At 39.2% G+C, this 24,970-nt stretch overlaps 1 protein-coding gene across 1 annotated transcript; it reads right to left on the reverse strand.

Annotated features, from left to right (window-relative positions):
- Positions 1-492: 492 nt before the first annotated feature.
- FAM3B (FAM3 metabolism regulating signaling molecule B) lies at positions 493-8,497 on the reverse strand. Its single transcript, XM_080363447.1, has 7 exons — positions 7,910-8,497; positions 6,981-7,104; positions 6,189-6,247; positions 3,847-3,897; positions 2,529-2,616; positions 1,665-1,797; positions 493-655 (listed from the first exon to the last, which is right to left on the reverse strand). The coding sequence occupies exons 1-7, from the start codon at positions 8,115-8,117 to the stop codon at positions 569-571; spliced, it is 750 nt and encodes a 249-aa protein (XP_080219573.1). The 5' UTR covers positions 8,118-8,497; the 3' UTR covers positions 493-568.
- Between the last annotated feature and the right edge of the window lie 16,473 nt (positions 8,498-24,970).

Raw genomic sequence — 24,970 nt, forward strand, 5'->3', positions numbered from 1 at the left:
TTAGCAAAATAATTCCAATAACTTGATCTTTATGTGTTAACATTGTTATTGCATGTTGTCAACATCACTATAACCAGCTCAACAAATGTAACTGCTATTTCCATACTTTTTCTGAAGAGAATTGGGTACTAATAAATTAACATAAAACTAATTTGCTTTACTGCTAGGGATTTTATATTACAATTTAGACTCAGTTCTATTTGTATATTAGTCTTCAATAGGAATGAAAAGAAAACAGACACTAAACCCAAATAAACAAGCAAAACCAAAACACTAAAATTACTAATGACAATGTATAATAATTTTAAAAATTACTGGTATTTTATGAATGAATTCCTGAACACTGCAATTCCAAAACAGAGTATTTTATTTCCACTTGTCATCAAAATACCTATTTGTTTCCAGATTGGAGTAAAACCTCACAGAGGAAGGGAAGGTTAAAAACTGTGCATATGTCTTCTTTTACCATTAGTGTTCAGATGCTTATTGGGTTCTGGGGGCAATTTGCTAGAGTAATAGATATATAAAAAAATATAAAGACATCTTTATTAATGAGGTATGCATTTGTTTAGATCAGGTTTCTTGGGATACAGCCTTCTATTTGGATTTCAGCTGGCCAGCCACTGTATCTGTTGTTCTTGTCAGAGTGGAGTATCTGTCAAAAAAAAAAAAAAAAAAAAATCAATGTTTGGTTCACCATTAACAGACTAGTTTGTCAAACCTCACACAACAGAAGGAGGTAGTGGGGTAGGACTGAGAAACCAAGTAGCATGTTACATATCTTGCTTGACATAATAAGTGCAGATTCCACCAGTTTCTCTCTTGATCAGAGTGCTTTATTTATTTCCCAGATGGCTGTCATAATATACCCTAAATTGAATACCTTTTTTTTCCCCACAGAAACTCTGTAATGTGAAGATTGTAACAATATTCTGGGAAAAAAATAACTATGAAAGTTTCACATGCCTTTGGAGGGAGTCAGTATCATCAAGGCAACTGACCTCTGTGTTGGTTTTTCTCATTTCTGTGTGCCCCTCTGTCATACGGATGAGCACTGCTGGGTTTATAGAAAGCGAATTAGCAAGGTCACAGGTGCAAACAGATATCTGATTTTAAAATGATATCTTTAGTCCTCCTGAAGTCTGAAGGCAAGTTACCTGGAAAAGTTTTGTGATGCAAGCATTGCTGTATGTGCATGGCTAATTTGAGACAGTCCCATTTTCATATAAAAGCCTCTGTTTTTATGAAGGCCTTGGATTTTGTCCTTAAGTTTCTGTACAGCATGTCAGGTTGGACATTTAAAAACTGAGACTCTAGAATTAATGGTCACCTCTGAAAACTGTCTACAGATGATTTAGTGCTGATGTGGTAGAAGTCAGTACTGTGTATGATCCAGATCCAAAGCAAAGGAGAATGACAGATCGGAGTCATTGAATAGTTTGGGTTGGAAGGGACCTTCAAAGGTCATTTGGTCCAACCCCCCTGCCATGAGCAGGGACATCTTCAACTAGATCAGGTTGCTCAGACCCCCGTCCAGCCTGGCCTGGAATGTCTCCAGGGATGGGGCATCTGCCCCAGTTATTATAACTAACCCATGAAATCTGCACCTGAAGGTTATATCTGATATACAGACAAATAAAAACTGAAAATAAAATTAACCTGACCTTTTCTTTTTGGATATCATCTGGCAGCTTGAAGCCTTTGGCAGCTATAAAAGCCCAGCTTGACCTGAACTTCATATTCCATATTTGTTTACTTCCCAGCTCTTCTACTAATTTTTTGGCATCGTTTTTCAACCTAGGAAAATTTAGTGAAAAAGGAGTTAAAAATTCACAATGTGAAAAATGCTGAAAAAGGGCACAGCTGATTCATGCCTTACATTAGGATGTCAGCAGAAGCAACAATGAGAAGTTTAAAAAATCCTGAGAGCTGTCTTAGTAGCATATCATTAAACTTGCAGAGCAAAATTATTTTTCTTCCTCCTCTCTACATTCCTGATATTAATACAACCTGTTTGTAACAGCATAGCAAAATGAAAAATATATCTTAAATACTGTTTGGTATTTCAACCCCTCTTAAATAAGGACAAGAACATAAAATATTTATCAACCAAATGTTTCCCTTTTAATTACTATACCATGAATTCAAATAAAAGATCCCTAAGATTTGAAAGCACTTGAAGAATCAGGTTAAGATGTAAGAAGGAATGCAGTCTAGGTACATTAAAACTGGAGGTGTGGGTACCTTCTTAATAGAAGTTGTGATCCAGAGGTAACAGTATTACCCTTTATGAGGACAACTGGTGCTTTTAAACAAATATGACACTATCTATACATCTGTGGAATCATCAGCATATGTGATATGGGCGAGCATTGAATGGACATGGTTTCAAAGCCTTTTAGGCAGAAAATGAGAGAACAATCCTGACTATAGAGTGAAACTCATCATTTCTTTATGCCATGATGCAATGACTATTTTCAAGCTATTAATTGCTCTGTTCCTCAGCCTGTCATGAATAACTTGCTTACCGGGTGCTTCCTTCATCCTGAGTCACCATCAGAAGCAGGGATCCTTCTGGTGCATTTTTAATGAAAGTCATCATCTCTCCCGAGTGGTCTGTTGAATCAATTACATAACCGATTATTCACTACATGATATCACATTGCACCTACTTTGAACCTGTTTTCACTTTTTGGCCTTGTCTATTCAATATGAGACTTAATTAGGCAATTTTTCTGTTTACAGGCAAAGGGCCTAATCCTGAAAGATGCAGAAAGCTGCTGGCTCTCACGAAAGGCTAGGGGGGCACAGATTGATCTGCATTTCCCAGTAGTAAACAAAGATACATCTGAACTTCTATAAAGGCCATCTACACACAGGGTAAGTATATAGATGCTTTCTTATGTTTACTTCATGTAATATTATACATGCAAGAAAAAAACTGAGTAGTCCAGGAGAAGTCATTGCTATTCTGTGTGTTTCCCACTACCATGCTATCTGCAGAGCTGAGTTCCGCACTCCAATGTACATCCTCTTTCATTAAGTGGCAGCCTGTTTGTAGTACTAAGATATTTACTGGTTTTGCAATTGCTAGACATAGACAAGACACTTGTTTTCCCTACAAAAAAATGTAACAGGAGCCCTGGAAACATTACAAGCTACATATTGTATTATAAAATTGTAGCTCCATGATTAGTCCCAATGTGATTTCTATTCACGCATGTAAGGTCACAAGTATTCTCAAGTGGTCAGAGAATCAGCTTCCAGTGCCTTCTCTTTCTCCTTACTAATAGATAAGGAAACCTTTATCATTCAGAGTTTGGAAAAAGTGCTAAAAGCTACTCTTAAAGAAGATTATCTTTCTAGCTGCATGAAGGGATGTCAAGAGACAGACTAGCAAATTTCCTATGATGATTTTACAACTAAAATAAAACAAAATATGCAAGGAAAAGGAATTTTGCAGAAAGAAGTATCTTGATATGGTACCTGTTTAAGTGCTATTCCTACCAGACTGAAATAACAGAGAAAAAGGACAATTAAAAAATAATAATTTGACAATTAAAAGAAAAAAAAATAAAAAGAAAGAAAAAAGGCAGCAAGACAATTAAAAAAAAAAAAAAGACAATTAGTTATCTAAACCAAAAAGAGAAATTCAGCTTTTCAGGTAAAATTTGTCATCATATCTGACCAGAGCATGTTTTATGAAGACAATCGCTGTTTATTTCTAGCTAATCCCCTTCAATAATACAATTGTAGTCTTTTGAAAGAGCAGGATAATTATTTAAATGTAAGTCCTTTCTTAACACTGAAACACTAGCAAAAGCTCTATCACATTCTTTTCCCTACCTCCTTCCCACATGTCAAAAAATTGTGCCGATATAACTTTTCCTGTTCGATCTGTAATGAAAAAAATGTGTAAATGTAAGAAAAATTGTTAAATTCCATCAGCACATACAGAACTTTCAACTAAAGCTAGGCAACTCTATTTTTGTGTATCATTGTGATTCTGAATTTATGTTTTTAAATTGGAAAGAATATGGAATGACTTAAGTTTAAGATTAGGGAAGAATATTTTGCTTTGTGCAATCTCTGAATCATCAAATGTGAGTAAAAAATTTTATTACTTTTATTTTAAAGAAAGAATTCATTTTACTGTGTAGTTCTATGTTTCGCAACCCTAAATAGGAAAATTAGTTAAGCCTAAGACTACTTGAATGAGCTTAATACTATTCTGCACAGTGTTTTAGATGTGCAAGCTTCCATACCATTTGGATCTCAGTGGACAGAAACTCAACACTCTCCACACCAGAAATTAAGCATGCAAACAATTAGTCATTCCAAAACATTTTGGTCAATATTCATAATTAATTATGCTGCTGTTTAGATAGCTATCTGTTTAAACAAGATATATATTATACAATTGGAAGCAATTTTCAAATTTCTACGTCCATGACAACTGAATTAATTGGTTTTCACCATCCAAGAACCATATCCCTGCTACATGAGGTCTTTTCCATTTAGAGGGCATCAGCTCATTTCCAGTGAGAAGATCCAGCAGTTCCTGATTAATTTCTGTCTTATCTTTGATCTGTGTACAGTACAATCATGAAGTCAAATTCTTCTGAACATAGGATTTTAAACGGCAGATTTATCACACTGATAAAGGGAAAAGGCAGCAAAAATCTGTCAATGGTAAAACAGTGTTCTAGAACTGGGCTGTTTCTGAGCAGTGATCACAAAAAATGGAAAAGGCTGTAGTGAGACTGCAGAAATCCACAAAATTCTTTCTGCTGACTGCAGAAATCCACAAAATTCTTTCTCTCCCCTTCTCTGTTTTTAGCTTGGGCTTAACAGTTCTGTCTTCCTTTCTTATAAAAGGCCATGTGCATTCAGAGAAGGAAGAGCTACCATTATGGAATAAAATACAAATGTGATGCCATAGGAAACTTACTGAGCACAGTCATTAGCTTGGCTGATCTTATTAGAGGACTTGTAGGAAATATGTCTACAGATTGGTTCAAGATAATGGACAGATTTACCTGCAGGTGGAGGTGAAGTGTAGCTAAAATGATTACATGTGTGATGAAGGAAATGGCTGTTTAAAAATGTGTAAAATGTGATATATCACTTCTTTTTCCTCACTAATGTCAGGTGCAAAGACAATGCTAGTTCCCTACTCCTATTTGCTATAATCTTGCTTCGGCATTCAGGATGATCATTTGCCCTCTTACTTTATACCTCTATGCTGAAAATTCATTTTTAACTGTTTACCTATTACAACCAGCAAAGTTTTTATGATTCCTTACTGGAAAAAAATAATGTAGCAGTTAACTGGGAAAAAAAAATGGAACAGGTTCTTGTCCATGGTAATTTCTCCCAGTGACTTCAGTAAAATCATGCAAGTTTATATAAGATCAAGATCTTGCTTAGCAATTATGGGACCAAAAAACTGGAACATAAGTGTTTTGTGATCAAAGCCAAATGACTGTGCATCTGAACTCCCTTTCTTCCACATCCCCCCAACATTCAGCCATACATTTCTGTCGGGATCCATTATTGAATACACCGCACTTCACCACCATTCCCATTCATCTACATTAAAATGGTGCCTGCAGATCTGGAATACACTGCACTTTTTGCTTTCTAATAGCTCCCATTATAAGCAAAGACATATAATGACAGTTTAATATTAATCAAGCTTTGAGTCTGTCTTGCTGTCCAAGTCTGGAAAAGGCACATGCACCTTGGGGCAGAACTGCAATTCTCAGTTATTGCTTGACCCTTATCAGTGGAGAAGTAGATGTTAATAGTTTTTATCAAGGACTGGACCTGAAAGTACAGTCTTACTGCTGGAAACCACGGATATTTTTGCTGTTACACAAGAAGCAGTTCTTTAATCTAATAGAATACATATACGCTGCTTCTATGAACACATTTTCTATTTTCATATGTTGATTATGGAAATGTTTCTCTTTTTTTTTTTTTTTTTTTTTTTTCCAGAAGACTCTTTCTCTAAAACATGGATTTGTTTCACTTACATTTAACATGAATCAAGTTTGTGATTTTTTCCTTTCCTTCCACACTAGCTAGAAAAAACAAACAAACATCCTCCCCCCAACCCCAAGAACCTTTGTAAGTTATTGCAGTACAAAAGTATGTCTCTTGCTAACATTTTTTCTCTTACTTACAGTTAACAATGGCAATGTTTATACCTCTTCCAACATTACCCTTCTCTTTGCTTATGAGCCTGGAATAGAAATAGAGTATCAGCAGAATGCATCCATCCAGAATCTCTGATCCAAAGTTATATTTACCAATGCTAAGTCCTGATGCTTGTGTTTTCTTCAGTGTTTTAACTCAAGACTTTGTAGTAAACAATAGCTACAGTTTAAAAATCTTGCATATGATATCATTCAGTTTCATTTAATGATGTACAATGAGTCTTTCAAAATGAGCCAGATCAAGAGAGTGCTTTGTAGAAATCCAGCCAGGAAGATAAAGAGGGAAAAAAACTCAACCCAACCCAAAACAAACCCAACACCAAAAAGCAAGATAAAATGTCATTTTGTGGTAATATTGTATGTGGACTATATCTACACAAAGGATAACTGCAAGGTTTTGAAGTTACTCTACCTGCCCAGTTTAAAAAACCATGAAAGAACCTGACTTTCAGAAGGTGTTGACTATTCGACATACCATAAACTGGCAATCCTGAACCATGAAGATTAAAAATCATACTTGAAACTAAGAGTTGAGTGCAGCTTATGTAGAGGAACAAAGAAAATAACCTGAGATTCAGTAATTTTTTTTTAAAAAAGGAGGTAGAGGCAAGGGTTAGATACTGTCAGATATATTCTGAGTTTAGCACCAGAATAGGAGCCCCTTGGTAGGAGCTTACCTGCTGCTAGTGAACCAAAATGAAACACCCTTCCTCACACTACAAAGTACTTCTTTAGACTTAAAGGGAGACCAGTACTCACAGATCATCCTCAAAACAAATTTTAGCCAGCTTTGCTTTGCCACCACCGCTAAGAATTCGATAGGAGTAGCTCCCAGGGGAGCAAGGAGACCAGTGATCACACTTCTGCCTTTTGGGGACTGGGGCTACAATGACAAAGATGAGAAAATGTTTTCTTGGATGCTGCATGAAGGATTTCTACATGGAAATAATGTCAACATGCTAAGCTCAAACATATAAACACAGAACCCAATCCTGCCGGTTTTCCAGTATTCTGGCAACATTATCACACATTGGCCTGGGCTTTAAGTTGTTGACTTTCAAACAGCTACTGGGACCAAGAGCAAGCTTATCTAGGGAAAAATGGTCTATATGGTGTGATCTGAGTTTAGAGTCATTATTTTGTACTATTTCATATAAGAGGAAACAAGGGCTAGAGTGGTGAATTATTCCTACCAACAACTTGAGGTTAATAGTTATCATTCTCATTAAGCCTTTTTCACACAATAACATAGTCACAGAATGAGAAAAACATACACATTAAGCCATCCAGTCAGATTAGAGGAAAAAAATAATGAGGATTTAATCACAAAGTTTAGTTAGTGATTCAGCAGTTTACTGTAACTTTAACATACACGTGATTGACCAAAGCTGTACCTGCAGCTTTTTCTTACATGCCAGCAAACTAATAAGGTGTTCTTACATTACTATTCAATTAATTATATTTGCATACTGGCAAACATAGGTTGACATTGCGTTTCTTCAAAGACAGCATCTAAGAAATAGTTCAGACTTGCATTAATAAATTAAATTTACACAGCCAACTTCATTCTTAAAGTAGCACACACCAAATCATTTATTAGCTAACAAGCCATTTGTCATTTACTATGTAAATGCACAACATTAGATCTAGTATAAAGGAAAATTAAAAAAAAAAGTACAACTACATACGCCTCAACACTGGTTTGTTTCCAATGTCTTGAAGATTAGCAACAGAAAATGTTATCATGTCTTTGTGTATATGACTAGCGAATAAGTATCCCAAGTACCAAGCAGCCAAGGATGCCAAAAAGAGCCCTGCTAATTTCACAGGACCTGCCAAGGTAAAAAACAAACAACAACAAACAAACAAAAAACAAAAATAAAAACACAGAGACATAAATATATTTTTGTAGCAACACAGAAAATCTTGTAATTTCTCCGGCACTGCTACACAAAGTGTCTATTTTATTTCTGATATATTGTGTTAACTGCAGCCCTCAGAGATGAGGTGATAGCGTATTTGTTGCATTCCCACCTCTGACAACCCCTTTTGTTTCTAAAACTTGATCTTCAAGCAGAAAATTCCCAACTCCCTTCAATCCACACCCATAAAACCTCAAAGAAACATGAAGCTCATCTTAACCCTAGAAGGATTTTGACTTTGAAAAGTACCAGGTACCACACATGACTATATAGACAATACACAGTTAACTATTGATTTTCTGTGACAGGCAGACACTACAGGAATGGTTTAAAATGCTGACCATGCAGGGAACTCCCTCTATTCACCCTTTTGACATGCTGGGTAAAAATAACTGAAGGCCCAAAGAATCTCATTCACACAATGAGCTCTGACTACGTTCAAACATGACTAGAGTGGTCGTTTCACCTTCTCTCAGTTATATCACAGTTTCCATGGACTGTATTAATGGCACATCAACATACTACAAAAACAACAGGATTCACAATTTTCCTGACTATGAAGAAGTAGAAAACAATTCCATATTGAATATTTCATCTTCCTCCTCGTCAGGAATGCTAACGCGCACTTCTGATCTGCAAGAAATGCGCCACCTCATTTATGATATTGAACAAAGAAGTATCACACTGCAATTGTGAAACATTGATGATTTGATGCCATGTGATAACTTCCTGATCTGCAAAGGAACGTGTTCTTGAACATGTTCAACCAATATGTTCACTTTGCCAACCTGCTAAAAAATATTGTGTATTATCTAGCCTAAATCTTCCTAGCAACAGTTTACACTTGAGAAGATATTCCTTTATTTCTTGAAAGTGCCTTTACAAATGTCAAGATTTCTGCCATACCCCTTCTCTAGAATAAGGCCGAATTGTTCACTTTTTATCCTCTCCTATTTTGCAAATCCTACTGCTCTCCCGTGAATTCTGCCTAACTGGTCTGTTTTTTGCTGCAGAAGAGACACACTAATCCAGCACACACATTCTGGAGGCTCTAGTTCTGGCTATTCATGCCAAAATGAAGTTTGAATCTTTTTCTTAATAGCAGACCTTATTGCCTGAGGTTCTGTTTATAATCCACCATAAAGACCATGTCATTTTTCCTGTAAGGATTTTACCTCTCTAGTTACTTCCTATCCTGTGTTTGTGCATGTGGTTATTCCTGAATTCTACCTGGCATTAAAAACAAAAGGTGTAACAAAACACTGAAGAAAACGCAGATTGGTAAACTAGCACTGAACAGTACTATCGCCTGACCTCTCATTTTGTTTTAATCGCAACAGAAGTAGCAAGTGTCCCTCTCTGACACAGTCATCTCTAACAACCAGAAGCACAGCTGTACTCCAGCCTTTGAACCTCAGTGAGGGAGAATGTGGGTAATGATGAACACTGAAGGTTCTTCTGTAAATAATCCCAGTTTCTTATTTTCTGCATCAGAAAAAAAGGGGGAGAAAAAAGAAAAAGTGAGTAAAATCTTTAAAGGTACTGATCTGAGCTCTTAAAATGTTCTGTGTCATTGTATAAGTGTGTGCATTTGTCTGACTGTAAGGGAGATACTGTGAGAAACTTACTGTATTTTCATCAAAGGATTAAGATTGAGAAAGTAATATAATAGAATCATAGAATACCAGGTTGGAAGAGACCACAAGGATCATCCGGTCCAGCCTATCTTGGCAAAAGCACAGTCTAGACAAGATGGTCCAGCATCCTGCCCAGCTGAATCTTAAAAGTGTCCAATGTTGGGGAATCCACCACTTCCCTGGGGAGATTATTCCAATGGCTGATTGTTCTTATACTGAAAAAAATCCTTCTTATGTCCAAATATACATAATGAATCTTCAGAGATATAAAAAATTCCCCAATTATTACCTTAGTCTAAGAGAAATCTGTCTCACTCTACCACTTGCAGTGGTGCAAACCTGCACTAAAATAATACTCAAAGTTACGCCAAAGTTTAATTCATCTAGTGAAAGTGAACATGAACCCTGACAAAGCTCATGCACACAAAGAAGGAAGATGCAGGAACCATGTAGAATGAAACATTATTTTTTGGGGGGTGGGGTCCACTGTAAAGATCTATGAGACCATCAATCAAGTTTTATTGTGCTTTTTCTGTTGTTGACTTAGCAGGGGTATCTTTACAATGATTTTGCACTGGTTTTCATCAAAACTATGGAGCAACTGTTGCAAAATAGGCTCAATTTAGGCTCTACCTAAGTAGAAGAGAAAGTACAGAATATCTAGCTTCTAATATTAGATCGTATTTTACTTTAACTGCAAACTTCTTAAATGGTTCTAAAATATGCCTTTTAAAGATTAAAGAATACATTTACCAACTCTCCAATGTTGTTAGAAAACATTTTTGTTGCCAACTGTCTTCTGGTTTTACTTTCTTGGATTCAGAAGGCACTGGGGGACTGGATTGATCCTATCTGCTGGGTCCACCTGGAGCTCTTAGCTAAATGAGGTTACACATGCTGCACAGATTTTTAGTTTGTTTTGGTTTTTTTTGAATACCCACATAGACACGTGTAAAACTCTACACAATAGCAGCTAAGGCATTAACTCAGACAAACTTAGGGGAGTTAAGAGAGATAAAAATTTGCTATCCACCGCAGTTAGGAGTTATAAAGTGTAAAGTCCGGTCTAGATTCACAAAAGCCGGACTGTGCTTTTGCTGATGTTGGAGGCTGTGGCTGCTCAGCTCAGTACCAGTAGACGGACGGTGTGCGGCAGAGGGGCTCGTTGTGCCCTGACAGGTGGCACAAACCTCCCTGCTTCCGCGTCTGTCCCGGAGAGGTGACGCAGCCGGAGATACCCGGCAATACTCACGGTGTCAAGGAGACAAGAGGGCAGAGAGGAGCAGGGAGGAAAAAACCCTGCGGGCAGTCCGGGTGTGGCAGGACACGTAAGACAGAGAAATAGAAGGAAAAGAAAGTAGAAGGAAAAGAAAGCGATTAGCAGTCCCACCTTACAGCAGCTCCCAATTTCCTTTCTCCTTCAAGTACCCGCTTGCCCCTTGGCAGAAAGAAAAGCTCTAAATGTAAGCACTTTTTTTTTTTTTTTGATGCTTAGCTGACTCGAAATGCCCACTTTCCCCACACCTCGCCAATACACAGCTGTACACTGCAGGATTTTAAAAGGGGGGAAAAAAGGCAAGTAATTTAAGACTCAAATTATTCCAACCTAAAAATGTGGTTGTCCAACCGCGAAGCCCAGCACCGGCACCCTGCTCCCGACCGGAGGCTCGGGTACAGTCCTCTCGCCCCTTTCCCACGGCGAGCGGGGCCTCAGCTCGCCCGACCGGCCGGGGAGCGGCTCCGGGGCACCCACCTGAGGAGAGCGCAAGGCGGGAGCGAGGTGCCGGCTGCCTCTCCGGGAGCACCGGGCGGCTGCACCGGCGCCCTCCGCGCCTCCCTTCCTCACTTGGCAGGGTGAGCTCCCGCCGCCGCTGCGCTGCTACTCACATTGCCGCTTCGGCCACATTATTCAGGACGGGGGCGGACTGCTCGTCCGTCCTCCTCCTCCTCCTCCTCGTCCCCTCCTCCTCTCGGGACGGGCAGGGTCGACCCCCTCGCCGCGTCCTGCAGCCACTGGAACGTCGTTGGGAAGGGAGCGGCCACCTGTCGGCTCCGCAACACCCTGGCGCCGCCGGCGGCACCGCAGGGTACCGCACACCGGGTCTCGCACCTCGGTGCCCTGGGCGATTTCCTCCGGTGGGGAGACGGCGGCAGCTGCAGGGAACGGCGGGTCGCCTCAGGGAAGCGGAGCGGGGTTCGGGGGAGGGCCAGAGCCACGGCGCAGGGTGCGGACGGGGAGGAGCGACGCTCCCATCGTCTTCCCGGCCGTTTTGTGCTTTGGTGGTGTCGGGAAGGGCTGGGAGCCATCGAGCTCCCATGTTATCTCATTGGCAAAGCCGGTGAAGGGACTGACGCTTGCTTGTAACAGCTGCTCTTGAGGAGAAGAGGGCGTTAGGGGCAGGAGGTTTCATATGCCAAACCAACCCTCTTTCGAGCCAAGGAAATACAACCATAGATGCCACCTAAAACCTTCAAACATAAGAAGCAGTGCTAAAAGTTGTTTTCCACAGAAAGAAATCAAATGGCTGGTGGAATCAAAAGGAAGGCTCAAACACCATCCAGCAGTCTGTTTGAGAAGCTGTTTCCCCCCATATCTTGAAATAAACCAGTTATTTTTAAGTCTGTTGAACCCAGCCCAGAAAGCAAACAACAAGCAAAGGAAAAGCTTTTTCCTGGTGTTGGAAAGGGGCTTCCTGGTGTTTTAGCTGTTGAGGTCAGGGAGCAGGGCCCCACTGGAGCCCCCTCCTCCTTTCTTCAGCCACCACCATGGCCCTGGGATGGCGCAAGCCCTGCCATGGGCACCAGCCCACTGGGCCAAGCCCTTGGTTCATCTGTTCCTGCGGTGTGCCCTGCCGGTGCTGTGAGCAAGGTGCTGTGCATGCTTGCCTGGACGTTTCCTTACCAGTGGGGTAGCTTGGTCATTCCCTGGACCTCATCACCCCACCAAAAAACCTGGCACTATTTGCAATGTGGAGCAGCACTCCCACATCTCTCCTGCTCTCTAGCCTCCCAGGCCAGATGTAAGAAGCACGAAACTACAGAACAATGCTGGCAGTGCCTGATTTCTAGCTTGTAGCAGATGAAATGAGATAAAGGAGTGACCCATGAGGAGCCCTGCATCATGGGCTCAATTCTCTGTTTTTAAAAGTCCCAGTTTTCCAAAATGTTGTGGCTGATGGGTGTTTACAGGCCTGTGTGGGCGCTGAGCCCCACCAGCACAAGTCAGCCCTAAACTTAACTGAGGAAATCACAGCTAACATCAAAGACAACTTCTAAGGACCGAAGTAGCCACTCAAACATGTTCAGGAAACTGCACTGAAAAACTCCAAGTTGGGCAAAACCCAAACAAGAAAGCTAGTAATTTTATTTGAAATTTACTCAACTACACTGTGAATCAGTATTTGCCCTTAAAACTCTCTGATCTAGTTTCCCTTAACCTTCTTAGTTCCCTCTGCATCTAGTGATGCACAGAAATTATATTTATGTCAGCAAACAGATTAAGAAAATCCTGCAGGAGGGCAGCACAAATCAAAATGTCAGCCAGACTGAGGCTTTTGCCTTCCTTACAGGATACCTATGAAAGCCATAGGTGCTTCTAGTCCCTGGAGAAGAGGTGTTTCTTGTCCTTGTCTGTGAGTAGGATATTCTTGTATCCTATAAATGGCAGATAAAACATGAAGGAGTAGTTGCTGTTGGTTATTGTCAAAAGTACTGGAGCTTGCAAATGAAAAGCATCATCCAATAGGTGTGTGAATAACTAAAGTGGCAGCAGAGGACAAATAAGCTTAAGAAATGAAAAGTATAGAACAAAAAGGAAAAGGTGTAATGAGTAGGCAAGAGAAAGTTAAGGACAACACTGTTCTGGGTTACTCTTATAACTATAAAGTTATTTCTACCAGAACAGTTATCCTGCAAGATGGCACAGCAGAAAATGATGTCTCTCCTAATAAACAATCAAAACTATTGAAGAATGCATTTTACCCTTTAAAGCAAAAATAACGTAACTTTAAGCTTGAAATGCTACAGTTCATAGCAGCCAAATGAAAAATTCTGATGATCTTACTAAAGCAAGCAAAATTAATTACAACTCAGGATAGCTTAATTTTGAAATGAGCCTTGGTGGGTCACAGACTCCATGAATAAAAACTTTAAGGTTCCAGGAGCTTTGTTACTGCCTCACTGCGAAAAAAAACCCAAACCAACAATTCATTAGTGATCAGTGTCTATCGTATAACTGCCAGTTTACCTGCTTTTACCCACAAGAAAAATGTATCAGGTTACTCCTTTTTCATTACTGCCTAAACCATACTGAACTATTCCTAGGCGTTTGCTACAAACAGGCAACACAGTAATCGGTTTGCTTGCTAGCCAAAGCCCAGGGATCCAATGGTCTCTAGGTGAGGGGATCTTAAATGCCAAAGGATTAGGAAATTTTAAAATGTTTTACTTTAGTTATCTCAGTTTTGTGGCTGCAAAAGAAACACGATGCTGTTCTTCCTTTAGTAATTAATCAAAGATGTGGGATGCAGAACACTTTTGAAGTATCATTATTCCTGTTCATTGTGTAACCATTCATTCTGTAATTTGAAAGCTTAGAGGAAAAACTTTCAAAAACATTAATCTTCACTCTCAATGCTTGTGAGGCTATAAGACTTTTTGGTGATAAGTAGCATAGGAAACAAATTACTCTTGCAGACACTAAATGGAGCAGGTGAATGTACGCACACATTGTTTATGTGTTAGTCTTGTCTTATCACAAAAGTCACAGTCTTTGAAGAAAGTTTATAGGCATTTGTTAACACTGTAAAATTACAATAGAGCAAGTTCCTGCTTACCCTTTGAGCCACTGTAGCTCCAGAGGTATTTGCTGCATCCAACACACTTGGCTAAACATTTTGCAAAAGTGTCATTCCAGTCCTCATAGCTATTTAATTTACATGTTTTCTGCTCACCTGCAAATGGCCAAAAATGTATTTTTAATCTTGCTAGGATGAATTAAAAGAACTTAATGATTCAAAACTGAGGCGGAGTTTGTAGGGCAGAGAAAGAATATTGTATCAAATCTTTCCTTGTAGGGGTCACAAGGATTTCAAGGGCTACTAGATAAACTAGACCCCCTACATAAAATATTGCATATAAATATTGCATAAAATATTGCATATAAAATATGCAACTGATGCTTAAGTTAACTGATTTTACCTAAGACTTGGACAGATAACATACACATGGGCAACAGGGGCAGCAATGTGGAAGAGCAACTTTTAAGCTGCCGTAAAACAGCCATGCCTGTGCCCATAATTCAAGTAGAATCTCAGCATCCTGAATTGTGGTAGCATGGTAATGTGGAGAAATAGGGATTTAAATGTATATTTTAATACAAAGACTTGTTTTGTGAGGTTTTTTGGTTTGTTTGTTTGGTTTGTTTTAGTGTATCTTGAATATCTTCTTGAAACCCAGGAACAAATACTCAGAACAAGATGACAGCTTTTAAATACCTCTTTGTGGATATATTAAAATCTTAACACCCTTACCCCAGATATGCAAAAATAGATAATATAACAAAAGGCAAAAAGTAAGTAATGATTACTTTCAGTTGATAAGATAGAAAACCCGTAAAGCTGGTGAGTCTAGCTTCCAGGATGTTGCTAGTCTGTTAAACACAAAGGCGGGGTATATTTGTTTGTTTTTCTTAAACTTGGTTAATCCAGAAATACTCAAGGAAAACAGATTCAATTGCACTTAATCCAGATCAAAGATGTTGATCAGCAAAGTTTCCTCAGAATTAGCGGCAATAGCTTAATACCTTAGGGCTCAAATCTAGACATCTAGACACATGGCAGCCCAAACTTTTCAGAAGAGGAAGACAAGGTTAGGGAGAGGACAAAAAGAGAGGGAAAACCTTCTGTTAAATTCTGGGTAATTTGATAGGGCTTTACACAATCCTACAGGATCTCTGTTATTCATTTTCTTGAAATGCTGCTGTCAGTAGAGTCATTAGGTATACAGGTCCCTATTAGCACAGATCCTGTGCCACATGTTCTACTGCCAATACTGAATGTAAACAATTCTGTAAGCCCACTCAGTCAGGTAGAGATTTACCAGAGGGAGCTGGATTGTGAAGTCCCTGCTAGCAGTGATGCCAAAGCTATTGTAGCTTGATGATGTCCTGTGGTATGTCCTGGAACTCTTCCCTAAGCCGTTCTGTCAACACCAGTTTCTCAACAAGGACCCAAGTCTGACACCACCTTGACAGGTTCAGGACATCCAAAGGTGATGGTGGAGTTCTAAAAGAGTAAAAAAAACCACGGTAAATCTACTGTTGAAGTGCAGTCCACACACAAAGTGAGAGAGCTGGATTTCTTTCAGACCTATCTTCTAGAGAGAGGCAAGAGAGAAAAAGGGTATCATTACCTTACCTGTGGGCCAAGATGGTAACAGATGTGGGCAGTCACAGTGGGTTGATATTTCAGGACGGTGTGGGAAAAAGGTGGGTATAAGTTAGTCAATGGAAGGAAATATATGTGCAAAGTAGAGTACTGTAAAAATACAACAGCAGTTAAAAATCGGTATAAAACATCAGCCTAATAAATGTTCAAGATGTACTACAATAAAAAACTCATACAGTAAGAATACAGGAAGCTGAAGTTAATGTTAAGCTTACAATAATAAAAAAAAAACAAACACTTAAACCAAAGAAAAAGTAAAGAGTATTCTTACACATAATACTTCAGAATAGGGCTGGGTGCATGAAAATAAAAACGTTGAAGAATCACAGTACCTTGATTATTCACAAAAAGTAGTTCTATCTAGCTAACAACTATAAAAATCCAATACACTGATATTTATGTATACACTGGCAGCATAGATTTTTGTAGTCTTTACAACAACCTGTGTTTCTTAGGAAATGCTATTGAATTTCCTAGAAAAACAAATGATGAGTCAAGGTATAGGCAGATGGTACTTATAAGCCTCTGGAAGGAGAAAAAAGAAAACAAAACCATTATTTTTTAAAATAGTTTGGTTTTGTGCAGAAAGGGAAGAATAGTTAATGTTTACAGTTTAAGTGGCCATCAGAATTACATGTTGTCCTGAAATATTACATCGAGCACTGGAATTGTAAACCTTCACATGTCTGTATTGCACTGTGGTTATCAGAAAAGCTGTATTCTTGCAATAAATTATTTTGTGTTTCATACACAGACTTAAAAGGTGCTTTGTCTAGATGGGCTAGCTTCAATTGGGAAAGATGAATAGAAATGTGAATGAACGGACAGTTCTACAGTTTTTCCATAAGCCTGAAGCACAGAGGTTGCCCTGAAGATGACGGCAATTTCAGAAGCATAGGAGACATTTAAGCACAAGAAAAAATTTGAAAACTTGCACAGTACCTCTGTGAGCAGAGATGTGTAATAATATGTCGGCTTCACTGACAGGACAGCAATAAGCAGAACCAGACAGTTTGCCAAAGTGTGAAATAAAACCACTATATTAAACAGTTGGTGTGCTAATCTATCTTGTTTGATCAATCCCTTAAATATATTAACAGATGTGCACCATGCTACCTTTAAAGATAAAAGCTCGGTGCTTAAAAATCAGCAACTTTTTGAAAGAGGCTTTTTGGGGGAGGGAAGTAGAATATTACTAAATGAGCAGGAGACCTCAAGCAAAGGACCTTTTTAGGTAGTATATTTAAAAAACAAAAACCAAAGCAAACAAATAAAACACACATAAAAAAAGTACTGCTAATAGAATTCAAGCAAGACAACAGAATTTGCTGTGAAAAGGCTTAAAACTCTTGTATTTGAAAAACAAATCATGTGCGCCACCTCCCGGGATACAAAACACAGAGCACAGTAACCACCCTCGTCCTGGTTCTCTGAAGGTAAGAAACCAGCACTGCCAGGGTGGGTGCCTCTCTTAAGGACAGGGACATTCCATTTGCATGCCTTCTTGATTTATAGTTTAGGGAAGTAGACAGCAACAGTCCAAAATATTACTTGAAATCATTTCAGATTATCAGAAGCTTCATCTTCTCAAGTTAATATTTCCTGTCCCTGATTTCTATCCAATACTGAAATGAACTGATGAAAAGCTGAAGCAAGAACATCTCAGTTATTTGGGCACAAGCAAGAAAAGTCATCTTAGAGCTCAGCTTGCCTGCTTCTTCCCTTCCCTGCAGGGTTCAGATGAGATCTAGAGCAGTTCTGCTTTCTTTTCAGAGCTAAAGCCAGAAGTTAGAATTGAGAGTCACAAAGTACCAGGAAGAATTTGAATGGGTATAATTTATTGGCTTTGAAGTTCATCTTAGAATAATGGAATTGTTTAGGTTGGAAAAAACCTTTAAGATCATCGAGTCCAACTACTAACCTAACATTGCCAAGTCCACCTGGGCACACTGCTGGCTCATGTTCAGCTGGCTGCTGACCAACACCCCCAGGTCCTTTTCCACCAGGCAGCTTTCCAGCCACTCTTCCCCAAGCCTGTAGCATTGCATGGGGTTATTGTGACACAAGTGCAGGATCTGGCACTTGGCCTCATACAATTGGCCTCAGCCCATCAATCCAGCTGGTCCAGATTGCTCTGTAGAGCCTTCCTACTCCCCAGCACATCAACACTCCCACCCAACTTGGTGTCATCTGCAAACTTACTGAAGGTGTATTCGATCCCCTCGTCTGGATAATTGATAAAGATATTAAGAAGAACTGGCCCTAATACTGAGTCCTGGCAAACACCACTTGTACCTGGACACTGTTGAGCATTGATAAGGTTCATGGCTGAAAACATTGTGACTAGTTCAGCCAGAAGAAGACACATTCAGAGCAGGAGGAACTGCGATCTGCACATCAACTACGAGCTAATGAGCCACAGATGAGGCCGGCTGACTGACAGGAGATGGAGGATGTGCTGGAGGGCACATAGCCCCATCTTCTGATATGCCCAGATTGGCAAACAAAGGGGAAAAGTTGAGACCCTTTATCATGGCCCAGAGCTTGTCGAAACTTGTTCATCTCTTGCAATCACCACTTCCTCCCTCCCCCCCCTCCCCCGACTTTCCTCTACTCTGGGAGCTATAAAAAGTTCACCCTAAAACAGCCGGGAGGGAATACTAGCTCGGCCTCACAGTAGGGAACACCAGTTTCACCAGGGCCTACCAGTCTTCACCAAGGGAATACCAGCTCGGCCTCACCAAGAGAATACCAGCACCCTGAGGACCCTCACTCTGAACCAGACATTGGAGAACCCTGCGCTCCTGACCCCAGCATCCTTGCCGTGGGACACCGAGGCCACACATCATTGTACAAGTCCTGTCATCCACACTGTGGGGCCATAAGAGACTGAATCCCTCACTCTTTTCTTTCTTCTTTTCTCTCTGCTCTTTCCTTCTCTCCTTTTTGCTATATTTCTATTTCTTGGTCTCTCCTTCTATATATATATTACTCTCTTTTTCTCCCCCTTATAGCTTAGTTTTCCTTCCCTCTCTACCACTCTCTTTCTCTCTTTCCCTTTTGAACATATAAGGATAACCCCATCTTTAAGCTTTGCTGTTGATTTCTGGTTAAATTTCATATTATAGCTACTGATGGTTGTCAATATACCGCTCGTAGTAGGATTTTTGCTGTTAATGTGTTAATAAGTTCTGTTATACTTTTGCCAAGTCACCATTCGCTGTAACCAATATTCCAACAAGGACTTTCAGCAAAACTCACAATTGAATTGGACCCCGGAGGTGATTGTCTGTCATTCACTTCACATAACCGCGCAGAATTAACCCAGAGTTAACTCACACCTGGTCTCATCTGTTGAGTCAGGGCGCGTGTCGCGTCTAGAGTTAACTCATCCCTCATCCCATCTGTTGGGACAGGACAGACACCAACTGAATTTGACTCCATGCACAACCCTTTTGGCCCGGCTATCCAGCCAGTTGTTTACCCAGTGAAGAATATGCAAGTCCAAGCCATGAGCAGCCAGTTTCTTCAGGAGAATGTTGTGGGAAACAGTGTAAAAGGCTTTACTAAAGTTCAGATAGACAACATCCACAGCCTTTCCCTCATCCACAAAGCAGATCACCTTGTCATAGAAAGAGATCAGGTTGGTCAAGCAGGACATGCCTTTCATAAATCCATACTGACTGGGCCTGATTGCTTGGTTGTCCTGTACGTGCCACATGATGGCACTCAGGATGATCTGTTCTATGACCTTCCCTGGCACGGAGGTCAGACCGACAGGCCTGTAATTGCCTGGATTCTCCTTCTATCCCTTCTGGTAGATGGGTGTCACATTTTCCAACTTCTAGTCAACTGGGACCTTCCCAGTTAGCCAGGACTGCTGAGAAATGATTGAAAGTATCTTGAGAAGCAGCTCTGCCAGCTCCCTCAGTATCCTTGGGTAGATCTCATCTAGCCGCATAGACTTGACAGGACTCAAATCTTGAAAGATTTAATGTAGTGGGATTTAAGAAGACACACAAAATAGGTTGAAAGAATTAATCATTTATTATAAGCAGCAGAAAATTTGATTTTTTTTACATAGTGTTTATCTGAAAATGGCAAGACCTGAAAGTACAAAATACCAGTTCTTGGAAAATGCAGTGATGAGGCTTGACAGTAAGTGGGACAGACATCCTAACATCACCTGAAGACTGAATTAAAAAGACTATACCCCTTTTTTCAAATTTTTGATCCCGTTTTCCTTTCAGCCAACCTTATATCTCATTTATAAAAAAAAAAAAAATCAGGTGAAGAAATGCCCCTACAGGATGGAATGATTTCCTTAAAGGTGAAATCCTTTCCACACTCCCTAAACAACTATCAAATAACAGTTGATGTAGTTTTAAAGTCTTAAAAGATTTCTGCATCTTCATATAAACATTTCAATAAAAAGTGTGAACTGCCTGTTTCAGATAAATCTTTTTTAAATCACTCAACCTTGTATAGTTTATGAACACATAGACTATTGGCTAGCAAAGCAATTTTTTCCAGGACATACTGCAGTAATCTATGCCTTGGTGCTATCCAGAAATTGTCTGTTGTCTTTTTAGTACCACTTCAACACGATTTTCTTGAATCAATTTTCCCCCCCAGCATTTTCCAAAGGACAGCTATGTTGCAAATACAGCCATTTAAACATTCAGCCATACAATTACTCTCTAACAACACAGGAATAAACATACCCTTTGCAGGTTTGACATGGCTCTGTGAAAATTTCCCTCTTCAAAGAGGCGTGTGATGAGAGGACAAAGAATGTAGTTTATTCAAGTATTTTGGCTAAGTACATGTCACTGTAAAATCAGAGCAGGCTGCGTTGCTCAACTGGAAAAAGCAGTCTCAGTCAGAAAGAAGAGCCAATAGGCAGTAAGAGTCCACTACAGTTGGTGGTAGGACAAAAACTGGCAAGGCCTTCAAGGAAGAAGCTGTCATCGGCTTAAGGAATGGTACTAACTCTCACAGCTCCTCGTGGTCCTGCTCTCCACCCCTGTACTTCACAAGGACCGTGAAAAAGGTACAGGACCAGTGAGGAAGACCAAGCAGTGAAGTATTTCCAAGTGGGAAGTGAAAGAGGTCTAGGAAATGTAGTCAAATGCACAAAGGAGTTCTTTGCACAAAGACAAATTCAGGGACCACTGCCATAGATGAAGTTTTGGCTCTAATTCTTCTCCCAATACTAACACAAGTATTTTAAATCTAGAGGTAATTTCTAAAGCCTTACAAAGGTCTTTAAAACAAGTCTGAGAATGGTCACTAAGAAAAACATAACTTTCGTTAAAAGGCTGAATTTTGGATAAAGAGGTCTTCAACTTTTAGGAACTTTTTTTTTGGGAGGGATGAGGGGGCCATAAAACAATCAGAAAAATTTACCGCAAGCGGATTAGTAGAACAGTAGCTATATTGAAATACATTCTTTTAAAGTGATTATCATCAATTAAAAAAAAAGAAGCAAACACGTATTGCAGACAACTTCCTTTCAAATGCTGAAAATTACCATCAGTGTTTTACTTTTTGGCTAGCTTAAAAGAAATTCTGCATGTGCCTTCGTAGCGTAATCTAAAATTTCCAGTATTTCAAGAACTACTCACCCACAAAGATCCAGCCAAAGCCTAGATACAGTGAAAAGAAAGAAAGAAAAAAAGGCAAACACGAAACATTCTTATATTACTACTGTACAGTCAGAGATGTCAACAGGTTTTAAATTAACCTGTTCTGTTGCTTACAGGTTCCTGTTAGGTGTGAGGCATGTCGTTGTGTGCTTTGTGATATGGAGAGGGGAATCTTCAGTAACAGGCAAGTTATTCCACTTAAAGATGATCATGCCCCTTATTCACCTAGGAGTGGATAAGTCCCAGCAGCAACAATAGGCACCTTAGAGTACACTGGCTCTCAGAATACTCAGACAAGTGAACTCTTGCCAAAGAAGCCAGGTGATTGACTGACATTACATGTACAGCAGCTTGTCAGCAACTGCAGTTGCTCTCCCATTCTGCTCTACCAAGGTGCCTCAGCCTTGATCTGGAAGTCTGGCAGAAGACTCAATTATTTAGCATCTCCACATTTCACATGACCTGCCAGCTTCAGTTCACTGTAGCCCCTTTCCCAGTTAGTGCAAGTTGTAGCAGTGGCTTTTGTGGTATGGATCTATCTCATCCAGGGGTTTGGCTGAATCCTACAATTGTACTTCAGATAACATTCCTGAGGAGCCATTACCAGGACCCTGGATTACTCATAAGCCTGGCCTAATGTCTAATTAGGCCCCAAAAGCCAGAAAATCTGACTGGCTCAGAAGATCTCTCAAATCAACATTACCAATCTGTCTTCACTTCTCTGAACAGCAGCAAGAACTCCAGCAGTTAGAAATGAACAATTTATCAGAGAGTCAAGTTTGACAGGAACTAATGTCTTAGTAAATTGCAAAGATCCTTTCTTAAAAGGATCAGTCCATTATGCTCTTACAATTTTTAATGAAAGATAGCTTACTTACTTACTTCTCTTACTATAATTTCTTTACTTTTACCTTCACAGGTCTTTGTACCAATCTCCTTCTTTATGCAGCTCATGTTACCATGTGAATATATATGAATCTAATGTCTGAGATATGACAACCAACCAACCTAGTTGTTGGAAACCTCCACAGAAACCAAAGCAGCTTTCAGCATCAAAATAATTCTGGATTATCAGGAAACTTAAGGACCATTCTCTCTCTGAAAATGTGCTGTGTTAAGCAACTCTTATAAGCCTTTTCATACTTAAAAGGAAAATGTCAGCATACAAATGGTTCATCCTTCAGTGAAACAGCCAGTTGACACACAGTAAGTAATTGGGTAGAATAGCCTTAGGTTGGCTTGAGCCCATAAAGAGTTAACTGTAGTTCAGCAACTGATATGTTAACATGAGATCCCCAAACTGATAGCTCTTTGATTACCACTAGTTAATCTGCACAGCATCAAAGCTGAGAACTGGAATGGTATGTTGCCTTGATATATTGCCTTTAGTTTGGTCTAACCTACAACTTCTAAATACAAGCTCTTTCATCTTAAAAACAGAACAGTTCCCTCTTCCTAACTTATTTTACAGAACTTGAAAACAAAGCTTATTAAAATTCTTCGTTTATTTTGTTCAGCATTTAAATTGAGCCAAAAAGCCCATGATAATATTTCTAAAACTTGTGAAGGCAGTGGGATAGAACTAACATATTCCCATGCCCGAACTCAGGTTTAAGTACTCGAACTCAAACTACACATCTCCAAATCCCTAATGATTGAACTGATAGCATCAATTATCTAAAAGGCTGCATCCAATGAAACACAGCTTTTTGACATTTTCATGGTACATGATATTACATTCACTCTAGGAAAATACTGATTCTGCAAGAAATATTGGTACGTATGCAAGGAATGATTTGGAGACATGTGATATGGGACATCTTATCTTTCACAATAAAGAGAGAATTTCCAATATTTTCCAGCACCATCTTCACTCAAATCTATGTTTTTTGGCTCTTTTTATTTCTTTTTTTATTAGTATTTTTAATATGTATACTTTTTAAAGATATGGTTTAATCTTATCTCTGAAGTTAGTTAACATGAGCATAAAATACCTCTCAGCACTCTCCTTTAAAAATATATATATATCAGGGAAAGAGATCACTAGTAAGACACACTTGGTAACACTGTGGTCTATCACTGTATTTCATCTTTCATAGAAAAATGCTCAAGAGCATTATTTTTCTTAATGTGCTGTAGGCTAGAAATGAACCCTCAAGGGTTTCTATTGCTCTTCTCGTTGCCAGAGCAACAAAGCAATACTCACCTGAATATTTGCCAGTGTAAGTATCAATTTACAAGCTGAGATGAAGTTTGTGCTGCTAGCAGATGTCACTAACAGCATTTTTTACTATAAGCCAAATTTTAGTAGCAAGGGATGACATGAAAACTCAAAAATACATTACTATTCCATTTGTGCTACTTGATTATTACTCGTAAAATTCAAGTGTTTCTATTAAAATGTCTTGACCAATGATATTTAAAGTGAAAGGATAACACTGAAAGGCTTTTATATGAAACCTAGCGCACTAAAAAGACTTTGTTAAGCAACTCAGAAGAAGCCTTGCATGTCATTAGAAAGCATATTAGGAACCTTTCTCAATAAATTCCTTCTTAAATCCCTTTGTGATAAGGAGATAGGAGGGGGTAGGGAGAAGGAAGCAGCTAAGAAACATTTTAAGAGCATAAAAGTGTTATTACTTTCTGAATTGAAAAAGGACTCATTGTTTACCACTGTATCAATCCAAATATTCACACTGTGTTTCTGTTTGAAACAGGTGACAGAAACACTACTTATATTACCATATTGTAGAAGAAGGAATACAGCTCTGAAATTATTTGTTATGTGTCAAACCAAACCCAGGAGGACAATACGGAACCAAATCACAGAATTGGAAACATCGGTTTCTTTTCAGAACCAAGTCTATTGCTTTCAGAAAAACTCAAGGGAACTTCTTCTTGTTATAACATGTACTAAAAATTCTAATTATAATACATTGAGAGATGTATGGACAATAGAATAGGGAGAAAACACCTAAGCTCTATAGTTTCTTACATTTTTTATAATTCATCACTTTTCTCCTTCTAAAACCTAAGAGGCAGAGGAAGAAGGAAGCAAACACTAAATTTCCTTCTATTTCCAAGTCCTAATTCCAA

The sequence above is a fragment of the Nesoenas mayeri genome, assembly GCF_963082525.1.
Source record: "Nesoenas mayeri genome assembly, chromosome: 1".
Lineage (NCBI taxonomy): Eukaryota > Metazoa > Chordata > Aves > Columbiformes > Columbidae > Nesoenas > Nesoenas mayeri.